At 48.5% G+C, this 21,508-nt stretch overlaps 1 protein-coding gene across 4 annotated transcripts; it reads right to left on the bottom strand.

The window, feature by feature from the left end:
* Nucleotides 1-54: 54 nt before the first annotated feature.
* On the bottom strand, nt 55-20,997 carry LOC103704231 (uncharacterized). Of its 4 annotated transcripts, XR_005515046.3 has the most exons (5): nt 20,675-20,996; nt 19,391-20,586; nt 16,758-17,057; nt 16,263-16,332; nt 14,221-14,973 (listed from the first exon to the last, which is right to left on the bottom strand). XR_005515046.3 is itself a non-coding variant. In XM_088711455.2 (3 exons), the coding sequence occupies exons 2-3, from the start codon at nt 20,582-20,584 to the stop codon at nt 16,806-16,808; spliced, it is 1,446 nt and encodes a 481-aa protein (XP_088567581.1). In that variant the 5' UTR covers nt 20,585-20,586; nt 20,837-20,997; the 3' UTR covers nt 16,415-16,805. The 4 variants fall into 4 exon arrangements, 2 of the variants coding, with proteins under 2 accessions (XP_088567581.1, XP_038990045.1); XR_015973518.1 differs by lacking the exons at nt 19,391-20,586; nt 20,675-20,996 and adding an exon at nt 55-1,430 and having other exon boundaries at nt 12,516-14,973; nt 16,263-18,411; XM_088711455.2 differs by lacking the exons at nt 14,221-14,973; nt 16,263-16,332 and having other exon boundaries at nt 16,415-17,057; nt 20,837-20,997.
* Nucleotides 20,998-21,508: the final 511 nt, after the last annotated feature.

Raw genomic sequence — 21,508 nt, 5'->3', positions numbered from 1 at the left:
AATCTCAATCCTTCCAAAGGGAGAGCAAGCCAACTCAAGAGTATATAAACTAAATTAAAAAAAAAAATAAATTCATAAATTTTACTATACACAATCTTGATAAATGCTGGTCATAGCTATCTATCAAATACTCCTTTCTTAAATTAAAAAAACCATGCGGATTACATACACCAAAAGATCTATTAACATAAAGCTCTAACAGTAGTTATATTATGCTTGTAGAAATGCTCATAATCCTGAACTATGCCTCTAGCAATGGTTTCTTAGATTATACAATGATCTATCGGCAATTGTGGGAGCATAGCCGTTCCAGAGCAAGCCACAAATAGCACGGGAAGCAGCTTGGCCTGGCCATGATGAGCACAGCCTGAGCGCAGCCTGCACACGAACCATGATGAAATGGACTTTCTGCAAACATTACTTCACATTTACCTGCACCGAGTCTTCCAATGAGTTTCCACTGGTAATTAAACGGAAATGCTTACACAGTGAAATTAGATAACAACCGCACATATAAGACTTCTTTTTCAGGTAAATGCACAAAGAATCAGACGAATATGTTCTGTATACAATGATCTTATGACGAGGAGCGTCACAATAAAATAAAGTACAGGTTATGTTAAGCTCACAAAAACAGGAGAATACAACCTCAGCACCAAGTAGCGATTTTACATTGATGATGCCAAACCTGAAAGTTCTGATGATCATAAGATTGTTAGTTTTGAACCAACAAAAAGGTCGTATGAATATTTTATCAGACTTTTTTTTATATAAAAAGGAACGAATTGCTTGCAATGGAAAATCGTTGCAGGGAGCAATATGCTACCTTTGCACGAGGAACACGCATGAGCAATAACTAAGGCTGCATATGGTTTTACTAAACTGCTTAGACCCGAGCCGACCCGTGTTAAAGGATCCATGCGGCCGGGTCAGATTCTAAGATTAAAACTATTTTATTTTCGGGCCGGGTTTGGTTTTACTAAATTCGAACCCGACCCGACACAATCTATTTGATTTTTGGAGGAAATTTTGGATTTCTAATCTTACGATGTGATCTGAATTCGGAAAACCCGTTAGGCCCTCGCTCTCCGACCTCAGTCTCTCCCAATTCTCAAATCCCAAATACCTAAGACCGAAGAAGAATGACCATACATACGGGTACATAGAAGGAACATCTAGATAGCCAGACATCATGGCCTTCTAATGGTAAGTGGCCTTGGACCTGTAGTACCATAGACCATTGCAATTCTTGCAGGTAGGGACGGTGGATTTGCTCTAAATGAGGATGTGGGCAGGCCAAGTCAAGCTGCAATTATTTGTGAACGCTCATGAAGAAGCCTCTGTCTTGCTCTGCCTGTTTGTTCCCTTACCCTCATGATGACACTTTCAATGGCAGTGAAGAATGCCAATTTAGCCTCCAGCTTATGCAACTGCAGAAACGCAAGAATTAGCATTGGCACCACTCTAGTAATTTAGAACAGAAGGAAAAAATGCCAGCTTGATGATCAAATCTGACAACATATCTTGCTTATTATCATTCATCCAAAATCGATAATTGAAGAAGTATGGATGTCCATCTCCATGATCTCATACAATACCTGCTTCTCAATAACCATAGAGATGAGCTACCGGATTTGATCTTCTTTCTGTTTGGCAAGAAACTTAGCTTTCACGGTAGCAGCTGAGAGTGCACTAACTGCAGCACGTTTCAACCTATCTATGTTATGATCATCATTTGTAGCAGTTGAGTCACAATTATTCTCCTCTTTGCTCGATGAGTTATTGTTCTTTTATTGAGGTGAGAATTTTACAAAGATATCATTATTTTTTCTAGAAAACTTGATGTTCACACGAGATGTTGCAATCTACTATTGATTTATTTTGGTCATTCTTCTCAACTAAGAGTGATGTCAACACGAGATAATGCAATCTACTATTGATTTTTTTGGTCATTCTTCTCAACTAAGAGTAACTAATTATCATCACTGGAACTGACTTCTGCTATTTGAGCGTATGCCCCAAAGCTAGTTAGATTAATCTTATGATTTGTTTAATTTAAATTGAAATTGGAACACATGGGCCAAAGTTACATAATTTTTTGAATTAAAAATCTTTATTTCATATATTTATTAAATAATTATATCAAATATTTGTCAAAATATGTTAGAAATAAATATTTTAGAAATAAATATGAAATAATCTAATGTTCTGCTTGCCGCACTTCTTCTCGGTTGCAACAAAGGTAGACCGAGTGCAATAGACTTTGAACTTAGATTGCAGACATGGTTGATAAGAGAGGAATGTGCGAGGGTCCACTTGAACTAGTCCGAAAAAAATGAAAACACATGATTAGCCAAAAGCCGATCAAGAAGAGATTGACTCGCCAAATTGGAAACTCTAAACAAAAAAGCAAATCAATGGTAATGATATTATAATTCGGCAATGCAACCTATTTATTGTGACATCCTGATTTGTGACGATATTTCAACTTAGTAAACCAATCAAAAGTTGGATGATCAAAATAAATAAATTGTTCCGACCAATACTCAGTCTTATTCAGAATAGGTGATGGCATCAAGATAGTCAAAAGAAAAAAGATGAGCACCGAGAAGAAAGACAGGGCCTATTTATGGGCCAAGTAAGTATATGAGATATTTATTTCATATACTTATTTCACAAAATATGTATATGCTGATCAAGGCATCATATGTGAAATAAATATTTTACAAATATTTATTTCATATTTGGTTATTTCTAAAATATTTTACCAATATTTGAGAAATAAATATGCTCTGAGTATGTCTGATATGACTCTATTTTGGGCAAGTGAATGATTTGAATATTTCTTCAGAAAATATTCCAGAACAGTGTCAAGCTGAACCACCATCAGCAAAATTAGCAAAAAATATAGAAATACGGGAGGTAAAGAAAGCTTTGGAGAAGAAACCAAGGGAGCAAAAGAACTCATAAGAACAATCAATTTCAGACTCTGGGAAAGGATCATCTGATCAGATGATTTCCAGCTGGCAATCAAATAAAATTTTTGGAGTTAAGGGAGCAAGTGCTGGTTGTTGCTGGAAATTGGACCCGGGGGCAATTGTCGGTCGAGGAGGGGGAGCGGCGGTGGATGCGAGGGAGCGGCAGTCCGTCGGCGGGCGGCGTCCTCCGTCGGGGTGCCTGCAAAAAAGCCGGTGGCCAGGTCTTCCGGCGCCGGCCCTCTGATGCTTAAGTCAGAGGGGGGGCAATCAGTGCCAAGAGGAGGAAGAAGGCAATATATTTTGAGTTTTCTGTGTCCAACCCCCTATCTGAGAAGCAAGGGTTCCCTTTTATAGGGGGGTTGGTGTACCTGTGATGTGATGGGGCGAGGCCGTTGTACGGCTCGGCATGTTGCTTGGACTGGCGAATCGGTCGGGCGAATTATGGCGTTTATGTCGAAAATGAGGTCGTTGTACGACCTGAGCCGGCACGCCATCGGGTGAATTATTGCGTCGGTGTCGGAGGTGAGGCCGAGGTCAGAGACTTATCACGGTTGATTGGACTCCGCTGAGCTGATCTGCCGTGGAGAGCCATGAGTCCGTAGACAACAGGAGCCATGCGCATTAATTGTTGAGTAAGCCGGCGGTGCGCATTAATTGTTGAGTAAGCCGGCGGTGCGCATTAATTGTTGAGTAAGCCGAAGATTTGCAGAGGTCATGCGTAATAAATGCCGGGGCAGTGGCAGGACATGGCCCTCGGCCGGACCTCTGAGGTGGTACGGCCGTAGTAGGTGGTCGATGAGGACAGATCTTCGAGGTCGGGAATTCTCCAGGTCGGAGGTTCTGAGGTCGGACGTCGACCTCAGTCGTCCGGGGTCGGCGATCATGTGGCTTTCCAGTGGCGGGGTTACTATATTACCGGGGGAAAACTGTATTCCCCCAACACTACCCCCCGACTTCCGAGTCCGAGCAGCTTGCGAGCTCGGACGCGGGAAGTAGAAGTTGTCCTTGTGGTCATTGAGGTCGGAGGGGATCGCGTCCGCATCCTTACGTGTCTTGGAGCTTTTATGACGGAGTTTGCGCCCTTTGGTACCTCGAGGTCGCTTTTAGATAGCGGACTTATAACGGGGTCTGCGCCCTTAGGCATCCCGAAGCAGCTGCAACGGGGACAGCGCCCTTTGGATCTCCGAGATCGCTTCGTACGGCGAACTCATGATGAGGGTCCCTGGGCCCGATGAGGTGGCACCTCGATTTCGTGGCCGGGGCTCCCCTCTTAAGTAGGTACATCGCTTCGTGCCTCAAAATGAATACGTGGCACGATCAGAGGTCGAACGTTTCTGATCTCGTATTGGTAGGATAATGATCTGGGGAGGCGGAGGTTAGATCGACGCTCCACGTGTCCCCGAGGCCTATTAAATGGGGAGAGCGGAGCTGGCGTCCGTTCGTCTTTCAAGATGGTCCGGCTTCGCGGGCCCATGATGAGGCCGTGAGATCCGATGGGACGGTGCTTCGATTTCGTACTCGACTTATTGCTCTGGATTGAATGCGGTGCTTCGGCTTCCGAGGCTGACACGTGGCGCAATCCAGACGGGGGGTGGGAACCGAGCCCACCGATCTGAGCCGTTAGGAGGGTCTATATAAACCCCCCGAATCCTGCCCTAAAAATTCCGTTTGGTCTCCTTTCGTCTTTGCCATCTCTTCCTTCGCTCCCCCTTTCGACCAAACCTTGCCGACGGTGCCCGAAGCGATTTCCGGTGACTTTTCCGTAGGTTCCCACCCTGTACCAGCTAGGGTTCCTCTTCCTCCTCCTCTTCACTCTCTTTTCCTCTAGCTTATTTCACTTTTCTGTAAGATGGGTTCTGGTCCAAAGGAAGTAGGGTCGAGTCTGTCGGGGGAGGAGTTGGAATTGATCCGCTCCCGGTTTTTCTTCCAACCCGGGTTTCGTCTCGAAACCGCGGGGCCGGAAGATAGGGTGACGCGGCCGCCCCCAGGTCGGATCGTGGTTCACCGGGAAACGCTCTGGGCCGGCCTGCGGTTCCCTGTCCACGAGTTTGTGAACAACCTGCTGGTAGAGTACCAACTCGTTCCAGCGCAGCTTGCTCCGAATTCGTGGAGGACCATAATCGGGTTCTTGTCCTTGTGCCTTGGGCACGGGATCCCGATTTCGGTGAGTGTTTTCCGCCGGTGTTTTTTATTAAAGAAAAACCCGGCGGATGCAGGGTGGCTATACTTCGCCTTTCGGGGTGGTATGTCACTCTTCCAGGGCGCCTCTTCCTCTATGCATGAGTGGAAGGGGAAATTCTTCTTTCTTGCATCCGAGGAGCCGTGGGGGCTTAACCCGAGGTGGGGGCACCCCCGGTTGAAGACTCTTAATAGGCTCTCCGAGCCCTCGAAGAGGGAGCTGAGGGTCTTGGACTCTCTACGGGCCCTCGGAAAGGGGTTCAACCTGACCGAGCTCCTACGGAAGGACGCCTTGGCGAGCGTGGGCTTGAGCTCGGCGCGCCCTGAGGGTAAGAGTGGTCGCATCACTTTGCTTTTGTCTGTTTTCTCTTTTCACTAACTTTGATCTGACACTTGGAAAAATTTTTGGTTTCAGATATTCCCCGCATGCCGACCAGCAATACGTCCCTCTTCTCTCGGATAAAGAGGCGAGAGGCCGAGGCCGGGGGGGCTATTCCCCAGCCTCGGAAGAAGTCGAGGTCGGCCGGTGCTTCTACATCGGCCGGGACGGGAGGCCCGGGGGCGGGGGCCTCCACAATTTGCCAGGGGCGTACGCGGGACGCCGGCGACACGGGCCCAACGGCCCCTATCTGTCCCGCTCCTGTCGCCCAGCGGGGGAGGCCGACCACGATTCCTTTACGGCGCCCGGGGCCTAGGCCGACCGGGGGCCCCGAGGTCCTCAGCTCGGATGAGCCGAGCTCTTCAAGGGCCCCGAGGGAGGAGTCGGCCGAGCCGGGATCCCCACTCCTCGAGGGGAGCTCGGCCATCCATGACGCCAAGGTCGCACGGGCTGTGTTTCGGCGTGCGATGCTTCCAGCGGACCGGGCCGAGTTCGCGAACTTGCCGCTGGAAGAGATCGTCGACGGTACCTACCGCAATACCGCTCGGATAAGCTACTTTCCTAATTTTCCTTAGGCTGTTGGCGAACATGTTGTACATTTTTCAACTCATAATTGTTTTACCCTTTTTCTCTTGCAGCATATTCACGAAGTTGACACCCTGGTGTTCATCGCCCAGGGGTGTCAAGAAGAGACTCGGCGGGTTAGCCGGCAATTGGAGCCGGCTAAAAAAAAGGATTGCCTAGTTGGAGGCAGCGCTGGCCGAGGCCGAAGCGCGGAGGGAGACCACTGAGGCCGGGTGACTAGCCCTGGTCGAGGTGCTCGAAGAGGAAAGGGCCGCCCATTCGCTGGCAAAGTCGGCCCTGCGCGCCTCTGAGACGCGACTGGGGGAGGCCCAGTCCGAGATCGCCGGCCTCAAGTACGAGGGCGGGGTCTTCCGCCTCAAGATCGAACAACTTGAGGCCCGGGAGAAGAAGGCGCTCGAGCGAGCCGAGAATGCCGTGGAGCTCTTCAAGGAGTCGGAGGAGTTCCGTGACATGTTAGAGGAGGAAACCGTGGATGGGTTCCTCCGTGGCTTCGAGAACTTCCGGAGGCAGATGGCTCGGTTCTGCCCCCAATTCGACCTTTCCACGATTCATCCGAGGATGAGGTTGGGCTGTGGCTCCGACGACGATGTTCCTGATGCCCTCGCGCCCGAGGAGGAGTCTACTGAGGCTGAGGCGGACTCAGTGACGCTGGCAGTGACGGAGGCTCCCCTTCGCGGAGTTACCGGGGATGCTCCTGAGGTGCCTTCAAAACTGTTGATCAGTCGTCCTCTAATTTTGTACTTAGCCTTTCGGCGTTTTATTATTAGTGAAAATATTTCCTTTCACCTCTCTGTGTTTACCTTTCTCCCTTTGTCTTTTTTGCTTGTGAACGAGGTCGGTACTTTTGCCGACTCTCGACTTTGTATCCGAGCCTTCGGGCTGCTTATTAATAAAGGCACGTTTTTTGGCCGTATTTTGCCTTTCTTTCCTCTAATTTGTTTGAGTGTTCGAACTCCGATTACGCTAACTAGGGGGGCTCCGAGCTTAGATTTTAGGAAATTTCACCAAGTCTTGTAGCTCGGATCCGAAGATCGCGGGGGTCGCCGAGTTTAGTTCTTAGATTCTTGAGGCACCGGGTTCGGGCCTCTGGCCGCCAAGTGGGGCCGTGCTAAATTTGCACAGGCCACTACCTGGGGGTCTAGCCGAGCTTTTCGAGCTCGGCTTTTGGACCGTAGGTTTATAAAAGGATTAGCGCCGTCCCCCGAAGGGGAGCACGAGCCGCTAATCGAACTGTCGCTAGGGCTTTCATAGTCATCTCCCTCGGAGCCTGCCGAGGTTTCGGTGGGCGGGGTCGGAACCCATGGAGAACATTTCGACCTTCTTGAGCTCGATTAGTATGCCCACGGTTGAGGTTATCTTCATAAATTGGTGTTGGAGTCCGTATGCGGGGACCGAATTAGGCCCTTGTTCATGGAGGCTTACATAAGTTGTCATGGAGGTTGTCGGCAGACGGAGCATGCATAAGGTCAGCGGGAGATTAGTCTCGCACCGACTCGTAGGAGTAATCCGACCTTGGCCAGATTTTAATCGGGGTTCCGCCGACAATACGTAGATAAATATAACAAGGCGAGCATCGAGTAGGATGTACCTTGTGCATTTCCGAAGTTACGCTCCTTGTAGTGGAGTGGGCGGCCTTATTTCCTTGCCAACTTCCGGAGTCCTTTTTTGACTTTCAAAGAGCTCGGGCTTCTTACGAACCTGGTGGTGCCCACAGAGGTTGAGGATGCTCCATTAATCCGTGACCCTTCCCGAGGTCGAGGGAGTTCGGAACTCTATGGTCGACCCTCAGGGCATCCTGGCTTCAGTCGGAGAGTCGAGCTCGATGCCTGGAGCTCGGGCTTGCAGTTGATCCGGTGGCACATCCCGAGGTCGAGGGAGTTTGAGACTCTACGGTCGACTCACGGGGCATCCCGAACTTTGTCGGGGTATCGTGCGCGAGGTCGAGGGGTCTGAGAACGCACTGTCGACCTGCGACGCTTTCCGAGGTCGAGGGAGTTTGAGACTCTACGGTCGACCTACGGGGCATCCCGAACTTTGTCGAGGTGTCGTGCGCAAGGTCGAGGGGTCTGGGAACGCACTATCGACCTGCGACGCTTCTCGAGGTCGAGGGAGTTTGAGACTCTACGGTCGACCTACGGGGCATCCCGAACTTTGTCGAGGTGTCGTGCGCAAGGTCGAGGGGTCTGAGAACGCACTGTCGGCCTGCGACGCTTCCCGAGGTCGAGGGAGTTTGAGACTCTACGGTCGACCTACGGGGCATCCCGAACTTTGTCGAGGTGTCGTGCGCAAGGTCGAGGGGTCTAGGAACGCACTGTCGACCTGCGACGCTTCCCGAGGTCGAGGAAGTTTGAGACTCTACGGTCGACCTACGAGGCATCCCGAACTTTGTCGAGGTGTCGTGCGCAAGGTCGAGAGGTCTGGGAACGCACTGTCGACCTGCGACGCTTCCCGAGGTCGAGGGAGTTTGAGACTCTACGGTCGACCTACGGGGCATCCCGAACTTTGTCGAGGAATCATGTGTCAGGTCGATGCTCTGTCGTCCTGCGATACTTCCCGAGGTCGAGGGAGTTTGGGACTCTACGGTCGAACCTCGGGGCATCCCGATCTTGGTCGAGGAATCTGAGGATCACAAACGACCCAACATCAGAAGAGTCATAATTATCGAAAAGAGATAAATCATTGTAAAGAGGAGATTTGAATCCGTGTTCCTGGTTGCCCAGAACCCCTAGGGGTTTCATTGGTAATACATCCGTAGATTCTCGGAGTTCCAGCTTCGTGGAATTGGAGTTCCTTCGAGAGATCTCAACTTGTATGCCCCGGGTCGTTGTACTCGGGCAATTTGATATGGCCCTTCCCAGTTTGGGGCAAGCTTTCCTTGCTCAGTTGGCTGGGAAGCTTCGGCTCTCCTGAGGACGAGGTCCCCCACTTTGAAGAGCTTGGGCTTGACTCTGGAATTATAGTACTGGGCCGTCTTCTGTTGGTACCTTGCCATGCGGACCCGGGCGACCTCTCGTGTCTCTTCAACGAGATCCAGATTATTTCTGAATCGGGAGGAGTTGGAGTCGGGGTCATAGTGCTCCACCCTCGAAGAAGGGAGGCCGATTTCCAGCGGGATGACAGCCTCTGTGCCATATGCCAGGTTGAAGGGGGTCTCTCCTGTGGGCAGTCGGAACGTAGTCCGATATGCCCAGAGGACGTTGTACAAGTCCTCGACCCACTGTCCTTTGGATCGATCAAGCCTGGCCTTGAGTTCCTGCAAAATGGTACGATTTGTTACCTCAGTTTTTCCATTTGTCTGGGGATGGGCGACCGAGGTGAAGTGGTGGTCGATGCCGAGCTCGGAGCAAAATTCTCTAAAGCGAACATTGTCGAACTGCCGACCGTTGTCAGATATAAGGATCCGGGGGAGTCCGAATCTTCAGATTATGGACTTCCACACGAAGTCCCGCATTTTTTGCTCGGTGATCCGGGCTACGGGTTCAGCTTCAACCCATTTGGTGAAGTAGTCGATGGAGACGACCAGAAATTTTCTTTGCCCGGTGGCTAGAGGAAAGGGCCCCAAAATGTCGATCCCCCACTGGGCGAACGGCCAGGGGGCGATGATCGAAGTTAGCAGGGCCGAAGGTCGGCGTTGGATGTTGGCGTTCCGTTGACACCGGTCGCACTTCCGAACGAAGTCCACCGCGTCTTTCTGGAGCGTGGGCCAGTAATATCCTTGCCACAAGATCTTATGGGCTAACGCCCGACCTCCCAGGTGATTTCCACAAATTCCTTCATGGACTTCTCGGAGGGCGTAGTCCGCCTCGGAGGGGCGGAGACATCTGAGAAGAGGAGAAGTGAATGATCGACGGTAGAGCTTGTTTTCATATAGGACATACCGGAAAGCTTGGCGCTTGATCTGGCGAGCCTATGTCTCATCACGGGGGAGGGTTCCGTATGAACCGATTGAGCACTCCGCGGCGAATAAGCGCCTCGATCTCGTCTCGGAGCTGAATACAGTCCTCCGTGTCGTGCCCATGGTCCCGATGGAAACGGCAGTACTTCCTGGGATTGCGCGGGAATCCCGTATCCCGCATGGGAGGTGGAGGTCGGAAAAAGTCCCGGCCTTCAATCTTCATCAAAATCTCGGCCCGGGGAGCATTGGTAGGTGTATAATTTTCGTACCTCCCTAGGTACGCCCGAGGCCGCGGTGGAGACCTTGGTCGAGGTGAGGTCCTCCGTTGTGGCTGTCCCCGCTGCCGAGGTGGGCTCCTCAGTCGGGGGAGGTTCTTCTCCTGACGGGGGGATCGGCTTCTTTGTCGGCCGCGCTCCTCGCGGCGTTTCTTCTGCTTCCTTGAGGCGGGCTCGGTTGCACCCCGCCTGGAGGCGATTGCCTCCTCGGCCTTGGCGTACTTTCGAGCTGGGCTAGCATCTCGGTGAAGTCGGCCGGGAAGCTCTTCTCGATGGAGAAGAGGAATCGATAGGAGCGGGCCCCAGTCTTCAGGGCCGACATGGCTATTGACTGGTCCAGCTCACGAACTTCCCACATGGCGGCGGTAAAGCGGTCTAGGTACTCCTTGAGGGATTCCCCCTCTTTCTGCTTGATATCCAGGAGGGAGTCCGACGTCCGCCTTAGGCGTCGGCTAGCGGCAAAATTGGTAGCAAATTGCCTGCCGAGTTGCTCGAAGGAGGACACCGTGCTTGGCTTTAGCCTAGAAAACCAAAGCCGAGCTGTTCCTCGAAGAGTCGCCGGGAAGGCCTTGCAGAGCACGGCCTCCGAGGATCCTTGTAGGGCCATGAGAGCCCGGTAGCTCTCCAAGTGGTCGAGGGGGTCGGTGACTCCACTGTAGGGCTCCACATGAGGCATCTTGAACCTCACGGGAACTGGCTCATCCTCGATTTGGCGGGAGAAGGGGGACTTGGTGGTAAATTCGAAATCCCCCTCTTGTCTTGCCTTCTTACTGCGGAGCGCTTCGATCTGGCGCTCCAAGTGTTCAACTTTTCTGTCGAGCTCCCCAACCCGAGGAATCGTCGTCGTGGTTTGCTCTGGCTCACGGCGACCTGGGGCTGACTCGGCTTCAGAGGGTTGGGGTCTTCCGTTCAGGCCTTCCTCCGGCAGCTCTCTTTGGGGGGAGGCCCGCCCTTCGTTATTGGCCCGGAAGGAGCCGTGGAGATTCTGGCCTAGGAGAATCGGGCCGTTGGGAAGAAACTCCGGCAAGACCTGAGCCTGCGGGGGATGTGTTGGTAAGGCCTCCTCGCGCCGCAGGCCTTGAACGGCGGCGGCCAGGGCCTGAACTTGCTGCACCAAAGCATCGAATTGCTCCGGCTGAACCTGGGGAACCGGGTCAGCCGGAGTAGGTGAATTCTGGACGGAGTGTCCAGGACTCTGTGGGGGACGCCGGGAGGCATTGGAGGCTCCCCTACTTCTCAACTTCATGATCGCGACTCGGGCCCTTCCTCTAGCGCCAACTGTTGCTGAAAATTGGACCCAGGGGCAATCGTCGGTCGAGGAGGGGGAGCGGCGGTGGATGCGAGGGAGCGGCGGTCCGTCGGCGGGCGGCGTCCTCCGTCGGGGTGCCTGCAAAAAAGCCGGTGGCCGGGTCTTCCGGCGCCGGCCCTCCGATGCTTAAGTCAGAGGGGGGGCAATCAGTGCCAAGAGGAGGAAGAAGGCAATATATTTTGAGTTTTCTGTGTCCAACCCCCTATCTGAGAAGCAAGGGTTCCCTTTTATAGGGGGGTTGGTGTACCTGTGATGTGATGGGGCGAGGCCGTTGTACGGCTCGGCATGTTGCTTGGACTGGCGAATCGGTCGGGCGAATTATGGCGTTTATGTCGAAAATGAGGTCGTTGTACGACCTGAGCCGGCACGCCATCGGGTGAATTATTGCGTTGGTGTCGGAGGTGAGGCCGAGGTCAGAGACTTATCACGGTTGATTGGACTCCGCTGAGCTGATCTGCCGTGGAGAGCCATGAGTCCGTAGACAACAGGAGCCATGCGCATTAATTGTTGAGTAAGCCGGCGGTGCGCATTAATTGTTGAGTAAGCCGGCGGTGCGCATTAATTGTTGAGTAAGCCGGAGATTTGCAGAGGTCATGCATAATAAATGCCAGGGCAGTGGCAGGACATGGCCCTCGGCCGGACCTCTGAGGTGGTACGGTCGTAGTAGGTGGTCGATGAGGACAGATCTTCGAGGTCGGAAATTCTCCAGGTCGGAGGTTCTGAGGTCGGACGCCGACCTCAGTCGTCCGGGGTCGGCGATCATGTGGCTTTCCAGTGGCGGGGTTACTATATTACCGGGGGAAAACTATATTCCCCCAACACTGGTGATTCCAGCTCAATGGTTCAAAGAGAAGCAGAAGAATCACTTAATGGGACTCTTTACTGCTGATAATCGGAGGAAAAATATCTGAAATACCTTCTGAAGAACTCTACTTCCTCAACGAGCTGAGCTTTCTTTATCGATGAACATCTCCACTAAAGAAGCTGAAAGCATTAAAATGAAAGCTGGGCAGGGAGAGATCACAATTTTGCCACTTAACTCGCAAACAACTTCAGGTCAACGAGCATGGAAACCTGCTTCAGGGATCAAGGGCCCAAGGCAAAGTCCCTCCTAGAGATTCAGCAGTAGAAATGATATAGGACTCAAAAAATAGCAATGATTTTTGAGCCTGCTTTCATGGTTGACCTTGCAAATGTTTCACCAGCCCCCTGGGTCGGTGTTGTTGCCAAGTCAAATCAATAGACAACTAGAAATATTGTCCATGAGGTAACAACCACACAACTTCTCTATGCACCTCTTTCCCTAAATTATCCCATATAGGCACAGATACCCAATTTCTCTTGATATAAAGGACACCAATGTTGCTTGAGACAGCTTATTATTGTTCCTCCCTTCCCCCCGCTCTCTTTCTTTTACTCTCTCTTCTTCTCCCTCTCCCCTTCCCTCTCTAGCTCTTCCTATGTCGATACGCCCTGGAATGGCACGGTATAGACCTATAATGTGCCGAACCCAGCTGTCAGCCTGTACGCCTTCCGATACTAGTTCAACAAATCTTATTTTAGATATTTTCTGAATGTTTTGGTGGCTTATAAATATCTTATATCTAAAGAATTCTAACTTATTAGATGAAGGACAAGTTGCAAATCCCAGTCACCATGGATCATAGTTTAGATCCATGTAAGAGGGAAGGGTCCTCATTTGCAACCCAACTTCTCAAAGTAGAACTTCTTTGAGATCTAAAACTCCCCAAGCATCTTGTACTCTTTTTATTTGAGATGTTAGTCCTTTTCTAATCTTCCCCACTCTCTTGCAGCTTCATTTGAAAGCTTTGCCTAAGAGGCAGGGAAGGCTTACTCGGCTATGAATAGAGCAAATTCCATCATAAGTCCAGGACACTGTTGACCTTTCAGCTGTCAATGGTGATGACATTATTGAGGCTAAGGACACTAAAAGAAGCCATAAGAAGGCAGATAACGTTAAAGGTGCTGGAGTTAAGATGCCATTGCCAGTGGCTTCAGTTGATCCCTCTGCTTTCCAAATGTCTATATTGAGAAGGACAAAAGCACTTGTCAGACACAGCTAGAGACTGTGTCTTTACCCCGTTCCCACCAGCTGGTCCACCTTTAGCAAGACTTTATTCCCTGGAAAGGGGCCCAAGCAAACTCTATCTCTAGCAGGGTCTATTGACTTAGGGAAGACTCGGAAACCCCCGCATCATTAAGGAACACTTAGAGGGAACAGAAAAGAAAGCAGCATCTGATTCCAATTCCAAATCCTGCTAAGGTTCAATGAAGTCGGAATGGCCATGTGAGTGATTCTTCTTGGCCATTTCCTGGATCATCATCTCCATGCAAGGTTCTACCTTCCATCCAAATGAAGGTTGCATCACCTATAAAAAAAAAATAACAGAACTACTACTGCTCAATCAAAATCCAGAAAGGAGGATGATCTATTTTGTGGTCCAATTGACCAATCAAAGCAAGACAACAAGCAGTATGCTCTTAACATTATTTGTTTTGTTTATTTTATATTCTAGTTTTTTAATCCTCGCATTGCATGTATCACTACATTTTCATCTTGTTTGGAATATTGTGGCATTTTTATATTAAGCTTTCTAGTATAAGTAGGAAGGATAAAGTCTGATGCTGACCAGATTTGTGATATCTTTTTGTTTAATACATACACACATACATAGAAATTGAATACATACATACATACATAAATGTACATATATTGAAAAGTGGACATTGTTAGCAAGTCAAGCAATGCAGAACTCATCAACCTAATCAACTAATAATGGCTGTCGCTCTGATTACTCGGCTCGGAAGGCCAAACCAACATCTTAATGTTTGCAATTGATGCAGTATACCTTCCCTTTAATGAAGCAGAGAGAGAGAACCAGAGAGACAAATAAAGAAAAGAAGCAAAGAAACAGATTAGCGACGTAGATCCAAGGGACAAAGGGCGGAAACTCATCGCCTCAACCAAAGCGCTGGTTGCCAGGGAGTGGGACGAGGAGGCCCTCGACGGCCCCGAACAATTCGCACTTTACTGTAGACAGACCAGCCCATGACGTACGCTGGCCGCCTCCGCCGCTCCGATCGACGCCCCAGGCCCCGGCAGGAGGACGCAACCGGTCGTCTTGAGCGCGTACAGCGACAGGCCGATCACCGGCTTCACCAGAAGGCCCGCCACCGCCGCCAATCCCCGCGTCCTTCGCCTTGCACGTGACCGCAGCATTCTGAGAGACGACGCCATTTACGATAGGGAGCCCGGGGCTGTCTTCGGCTCTCGCCTTCGTTCCCGTTGGTGTCGAGAAACCATTCGTTTCTCGTGAGCTCCGACCGTCCGATTAAAGATCAGGAATGATGATCTGCACCACAAGATGATAACCACCGTCCGATTAGGACAGCCACAAAATTCAGGCCATGTGAAAACTGAAAAGTGGGTTGCGGTTTGCTCGGCCAGGCCGCTATTCCTAGTCAAGTTTGGTTCGATTTATTAGACATGCGACCACTGGAAAGCGGACGTGGACCCACCAAACAGGAATAACAAAGAGGCCCATCAGTTCCGATGTTGACGGTTACCTTACACCCAAAAAATTCATAGAATTTATAATTAATAACGTAAGTAACATCGATTCTATCCACATGGGACTCCTCGGCACCTTTTTAGAGGAGATTAAGGAGGCCAGATTTGTAGGCTGTTCCGCTCCAAGGTTCGTAATTATTTTCTGCAAGAAAATTCCGAGCACTTCATCACGGGCCACAAAATAACAAAAGGCTTCAATTAGAGCAATTTTGCACATGGTCACAGCGAGATGATCCAACAGTCCAGATACGTTCCAAAGGCCCAAACTATCATGTACCTGAACGCTGCAAACCATGTCTCCTAGATCAAAACCTAAATCTAGTTTTGCTGCATTGGTTTGGGCTGAGCAAACCCACTCACACCCTGTAAATGATGTGCGGATGATTACAAAGGCCGAGATATGGAGATATAAATGATCCAGGCTCTACGATCCAACAGCTACACGATTATCCTGAGAGAGACAGCCATGTGGGTTAGCCATTTAAAACAGATCCAATCGGAGCATAATGCGCGTCGTCAGGGGCCTGCTCGGTCCATTCGGGCCCCAAGAGCGACAAATTTCAAAACACCTTCCCTTTATACACGACAGAACCGGGCCCATGACAACCCTGTTTGGAAATGCGTTACCGATACGCAAGGCCAATCCACCACAACCGGTCAACAACCAGATTGCAGCCATCTGACGTCCAACAGGATATTCATCATTTTTTTATATATATCCCAACACCAGATGAGCAGCGTCCTACGCTACGTCCAGACAAAAGACAGCTCCTACGCCCAAGCCAATTCCTTCACTCTGATAGGTAACACGACCACGTGGTGGACAGAACGAGAAGAAGAAGTCAGTGGTGGATTGGCGGAACCATCCAACCCCACATTATTAAAAATATTGAGAGCGAGCGAGATGTCAAGGCTGCTGCAATGACACCTCTAACTCGCAATTGGTCGAAAGAAGGAAAAAAAAGATGTGGAGTTTATCTCAGCCCCAGCATCCAATAGACGTGACGTGGATGTGTTTAAAGTACTCAGCTGTGAAACACACAACAAAAGATAGTCGTAGAATAATCTTACCAGCCCTCATCAACGCATCAAATTTCCTGCAATACATGTGCAACTCCCCCGTCCGTATGCGCCGCGAGACCTGCAAGAAAAAGAAAGCATCCGCCAACGCCACACGAACACCGAACACAAAGAGCGTCAGAATAAATGCTTTGAGGGAAGCGGGAACAGAATAGTCGCGGTCCAAACAGGTACCAGAGAAATTAACCACGAAGTAACAACTTTGGCTCACAGCCGAATCTACAAAATTTGAACAGCATGCAACGGCTACTTGTTTTTGAACTTCCTGAGCTATTTGGAGGGAAAACTCAAACCCCATATATGTATATATACCTGTCGTTTGAAAGTAAGGGTTGCAACGGTCGACCAAGGAACCGTGTTCTTACAAGAACACTAACGAACTTTTGAAAGGAGGAGGGAATAAACCAAGCGACAAATTCATTCCCTCCAAGTTTAAACTACCAAATTCAAGTCTACACTGACATAGATATAGGGAAAAAAACCCACCCCTTGTTTCTTCTACTAGCATCCATGTACACTGCTGCTGAATCATCATCAGTGATGCTTTGAAGACCTCAACTCCTCAACACAGTCATCATCTTCTTCATCTCTCTTTCTCTTGTTGGGTTGAGAAGACGGAGGAGGGTGTGGCAGGACACCATTGCTGTGATTGTCCTCATTATCAACTTCATCATCATCAACCTCATCTTCATCTTCTTCGTTGCAAGCATCAAAATCACTTCCTCCAATCTCATCCACAGGTTGAGCAATCGGCTGCACTAGATATTCTGTTCCGAGATCCTCTTCCTACAAAAAAACATAAGTTCAGAAATATCAGAAACCGCCATTGCATGCATTAGTTAAATTGGGAAGTAAAGGTTTAAAAAAAAAAAACACACATTAAAACAATAAAAAAAGAACAAAAAAAGGTATTAAAAAAAAGGAAAAGAAAAGAAGAACAGACGAACAACAGCAGAGCATCCATTAAAAAGTCAAAAAAAAAAAAAATACAATGAAACAGGAACAGGAAATATGATTGTAAAGAACTAAAGGACAAAGTTGAACCTATATGCATATCAATATCTAGCCAAGTGAAGAAATCCCGAATGCCAGGGAAATAGCAGAAGTTCTACTAGTGCTTACAGCAAAATTACTCCACACATCAGGCACAAACATATTAAATTCAAAATTCTTCAGCATGACATCCAAAATGTAAATCATAATTGCATATTAGAAAGCATACTTTCAATTTACAAAAATTATAATAAAAGGTCAGTAACAGATTATGCACAAAGAAAATATTCAAAATTAACTTATTTTTATGAACTAATAATCAAGCAAGAATAATGATCCAAAAGAAAAACATGTACGATCGGCCAAATCCTCCAATATTTATTAACCAAGTCCACCTAGCTGAAACAACTTGTCAGCATACAACAATGACAAAGCAATAACCCAAAAGCAGTAGACAAAACAAGGATGCGAGGATGAAAGCAAAGAGGAACAGATTACAAAACATAAATAAATAAAATACTACACAGCAGATATATAATTACAGAGTCAATGACCTAGGCAAAAGCCGTCAACCATAAAATTGTAAAAACCTGTTCAAAAGCACTGCTAAGACATTAATAGCGAACCCTGGAAATGAAGAATACTTCCAGCAGATTCCTAAAAACATGCATTAGATATGCCAAAATATTTGTCCAACTCATACCTAAACTCATAAAACCTAAACTGACCTAGGGGTACCGATATCCAGACCAAGGACAAAAAAATGCTTAAAGATTCCAAGACATCACAACATGGTAAAAAATTAATGTACAATTATGATACTTTGAATACATTTATTTATATATTCAAATCCATATATCCTTGTTCCTATGTAATAATTTTTTTTTAAAGAAAAAAGGAACTGAAACGTCCATATTCTTCTAGCCTTCCAAATCATATCTGCTAAAACATGTAAAATATCTAACAATTCATGTCCGGATAGCAATTGTAAGCTATTAAGCCACAAAAAACGAAGCAAAAACCTAATCCCTTTTCTTTTACCATTTCTGGGTCAAGACACATATTAGTAGCATGGTAAAGCTACATTAGCTGATAATACAAAAGGGCTAACCCATTTCTTAAGCCATACTACCAACCAGCAAAGCCAGCTCACCAGAATCACAATTACCCATAAAACCTCCTTGACTTTAACTTTTTGAGTCAAACACATCACACTAGCATGGCAAAAGCCCTGCTACCTGAAAATAAGAAACAGTTAACCTACTTGCCAATGAAATCAACTTTGCCAGAATCAATAGATTCATAAAATCACCAAAAGTATAGCAGAATAAAAATTTTACAGATAACTGCTAAACCCAAAATAGCATAAGAGAACTTTGAGGCTATTAATAACAAACATGCATTCCATAACAAGTGATCACTGATTAGAAACATTAAACCATCTCGATCGAAAGACTGAAATTCTCTGTGAGGAAGGCAAACATAATTTTGTGCTTCACTGTATTCGTGAAAAAAAAATATTATCATCCATGCAGGCAGTGAGATCTAAAGAATACTGCTGTCAGATCATAGACATGCCAACTCACATTCTACAGCTTTTTCACGAGGACTAACCCAGCTAGAACCCTGTCAACATATTAATCAAAATATGCCATTGCTTGGTATTTTCATATGCCACACAGTAATCAAAGCATATTACCATCGTAGATATTGTTTACAGAAGATATTTAAGAACAGCAAAATTAGAAAAGAAGCAACATCTTCTAGTTTCATACTACTTGTAAGTGAATCAGAGACAAATAACAGAATATGGAATTATAGGCCAATCCAACTTAGACATAGCATGTCTTTGCAATGAAAGATTAAAAAAAACAAACAACAGAAGTATACGAAGAGCATGGCAAAATACAAAGGATAATAGTACACTGCTTCCAAACGAAGAAAATGAATCCCTGTAGATCAACATAGTAAACACAAAATACATAAAAATTCTGCATAAAATATGAATAACAAAATAGAGTAAGGCACTGAACCCACAACATCTCTAAATCAATGAAGAGAATATATTTATGAATCAAAATGATATATAAACTAGTTATTGAAAGTAGAATAAAATGGGAATATACCTCATCTTCATCCTCACCATCACCCTCCTCATACTCCCTATCCTCCTCCACTCCCTGCTCATCCTCCTCACCAATCTCCCCGTTCCCATCCTCCTCCCCCTGCTCATGCGCATCAATCTCCCCTTCCGTGCTCGTCAACCTCCCCGTGCTGCCCGGGTCACCATCATCCTCTTCATCCTCCACATCCTCCTCATCTTCATCCCCATCCCCATCCTCCTCATCATCCCCCTCTTCATCTATCTCATCCTCCCCAACCTCCTCGACCCCGTCAGCATCATCATCACTGTCCCCGACATCATGCACCTCAACCACATCATCATCTTCCCCTTCCTCCTCATCAATCTCCTCCACCAAATCCTCTTCCTCCTCATCGTCATCCTCCACATCCTCCTCTTCCTCCTCCTCCTCGTCCTCCATATCAGTGGAAGCTGCTCCGACCGGCTCCACCCGGAACCCATTTGATAGGTGGTGATGAGACCCCCGCCCCAGTCCATTGGCTTCCACCCTCCTACCACTCTCTGTCTCCTCCTCATCAGCATCACTCTCACCGTCCTCATCCACATCGACAATCGCAACCCCTCTACCACTTCCTCCAACGCCATCCACCGACCTCCCAACCCGATCCCCGCCATCAACCTCAACGCTCCCCGGATCCTCCTCCTCCTCTTCGTCATCTTCCTCATCCTCCTCCTCCTCGTCCGACTCCGGCCGCTCGTTCTCATCAGCATCCATCTTGTCAAGATACTTCAACGTCCGGATCATCCCGAACACCCTGGATCGGTAGTCCTTGACCCTGGTGACGGGGCACTCATAGAGATCCAGCGACACGAGACGGAGCTGGGCGAGAGGCGCGAGATCCTCGAGGAACTGTATCCGATTGTTGGAGAGATCGAGATCCCGAAGCGAATCGAGCCCGGCCTCCACCAGGAACTCGAGCCCGCCGGCGATCCGGTTGTCGGAGAGGATAAGCCGCTGTAGGTTCCGGAGTCGCGGGAACTTCTCCAACGACGACACCCCGATGCTGGCGATCGAGAGGTGCTCCAGGCTCTGGTACCTCTCCAGCAGCCCCGGCGGAGGGAGCCGCCCCTGGAGGCACTTCACCGCCCCATCTAGGGTTAGGGTTCGCGGCGCCAAGGACAAGTCCGCCTGTCCTTCGAGGGCCGCCTCCACGGCTCTCTCCCAGGCCTCGTCCATTCCTACAAACCAATGCACAAACCTTATATTCCCAATCCCAATCCAAAAATCCAAAAAAAAAAAAAAAAAACAAGAATAAGCGATTAAGACCTCTCAATCTATCAAGCTCCCCCCAACCCCAACATATAACAATCAATCGATTGCACTCATCAGCGAAGAACAAGGAAGCAAGGAGAACTGGAAAAGGAGAAAGAGAAGACCGAACGCTAGATTCACCAAGAAGGAGATGAGCGAAGAAACCCTGATTCTCACCCTAGGAGTTGGAGAAATTCAAAATTTCTCGCTCTAATTTTCTTCTCCCCTCCCTCCTCTATCCAGCGAGCTCTCCAGCAAGAGAACCCTCGCGACGAGTCCGAGATGCACTTTTCCTGCTTTCCCCCTCTCCGCCCTCCTGCTCTCTCTCCTCTACCCTCACCCTCGCCCTTTTATTTCTTTTTCTATTTTAATTCGAGTTTTTATTTTTGATTTATTTAATTTTTGGATGGGTTCGGTGGCTCGGGGTCACGTCTCGGGTTCGAGCCGGCAACTATTCGGCGGCGCCGAACCGGGTCCGAACGAGCTAGGGGTGGGGCGCTCTTTTTTTATTTTGCGCGGCGGAGCCAATGGCAACCGTTGAATTAGAACTCGCGGATCGATGACGTGGACCATTTGGACGGTGGATGTGTGGTTCAGTGCGTTGTGTTTCTTTTGTGAGAGAGAGAAAGAGAAGCGTGTTTCGTCGGCCGGTGCCAGCCGTTTTTTTTTTTTTTTTATGGGCTGTGGTGGGGCACTGGGGAAAGAAGATATTATCGGTGGAAAAAGCGTGTGAGTCCGTATAAGGGGAACACTTGTGTAAGCCCTCCGTATCCGTTATAAACGGAGATGACGGTCGTTAACTGAGGTCCATCCAATTTTACCCTAACAATAATGACCTAACTAATATGT

Source organism: Phoenix dactylifera, chromosome 15 (genome assembly GCF_051530095.1).
Source record: "Phoenix dactylifera cultivar Ajwa chromosome 15, Ajwa_hap1_PhDact_Kaust_v1.1, whole genome shotgun sequence".
NCBI lineage: Eukaryota > Viridiplantae > Streptophyta > Magnoliopsida > Arecales > Arecaceae > Phoenix > Phoenix dactylifera.
Note: the sequence above shows the minus strand (reverse complement) of the source record. Positions and strands in the feature narration are given on the sequence as shown.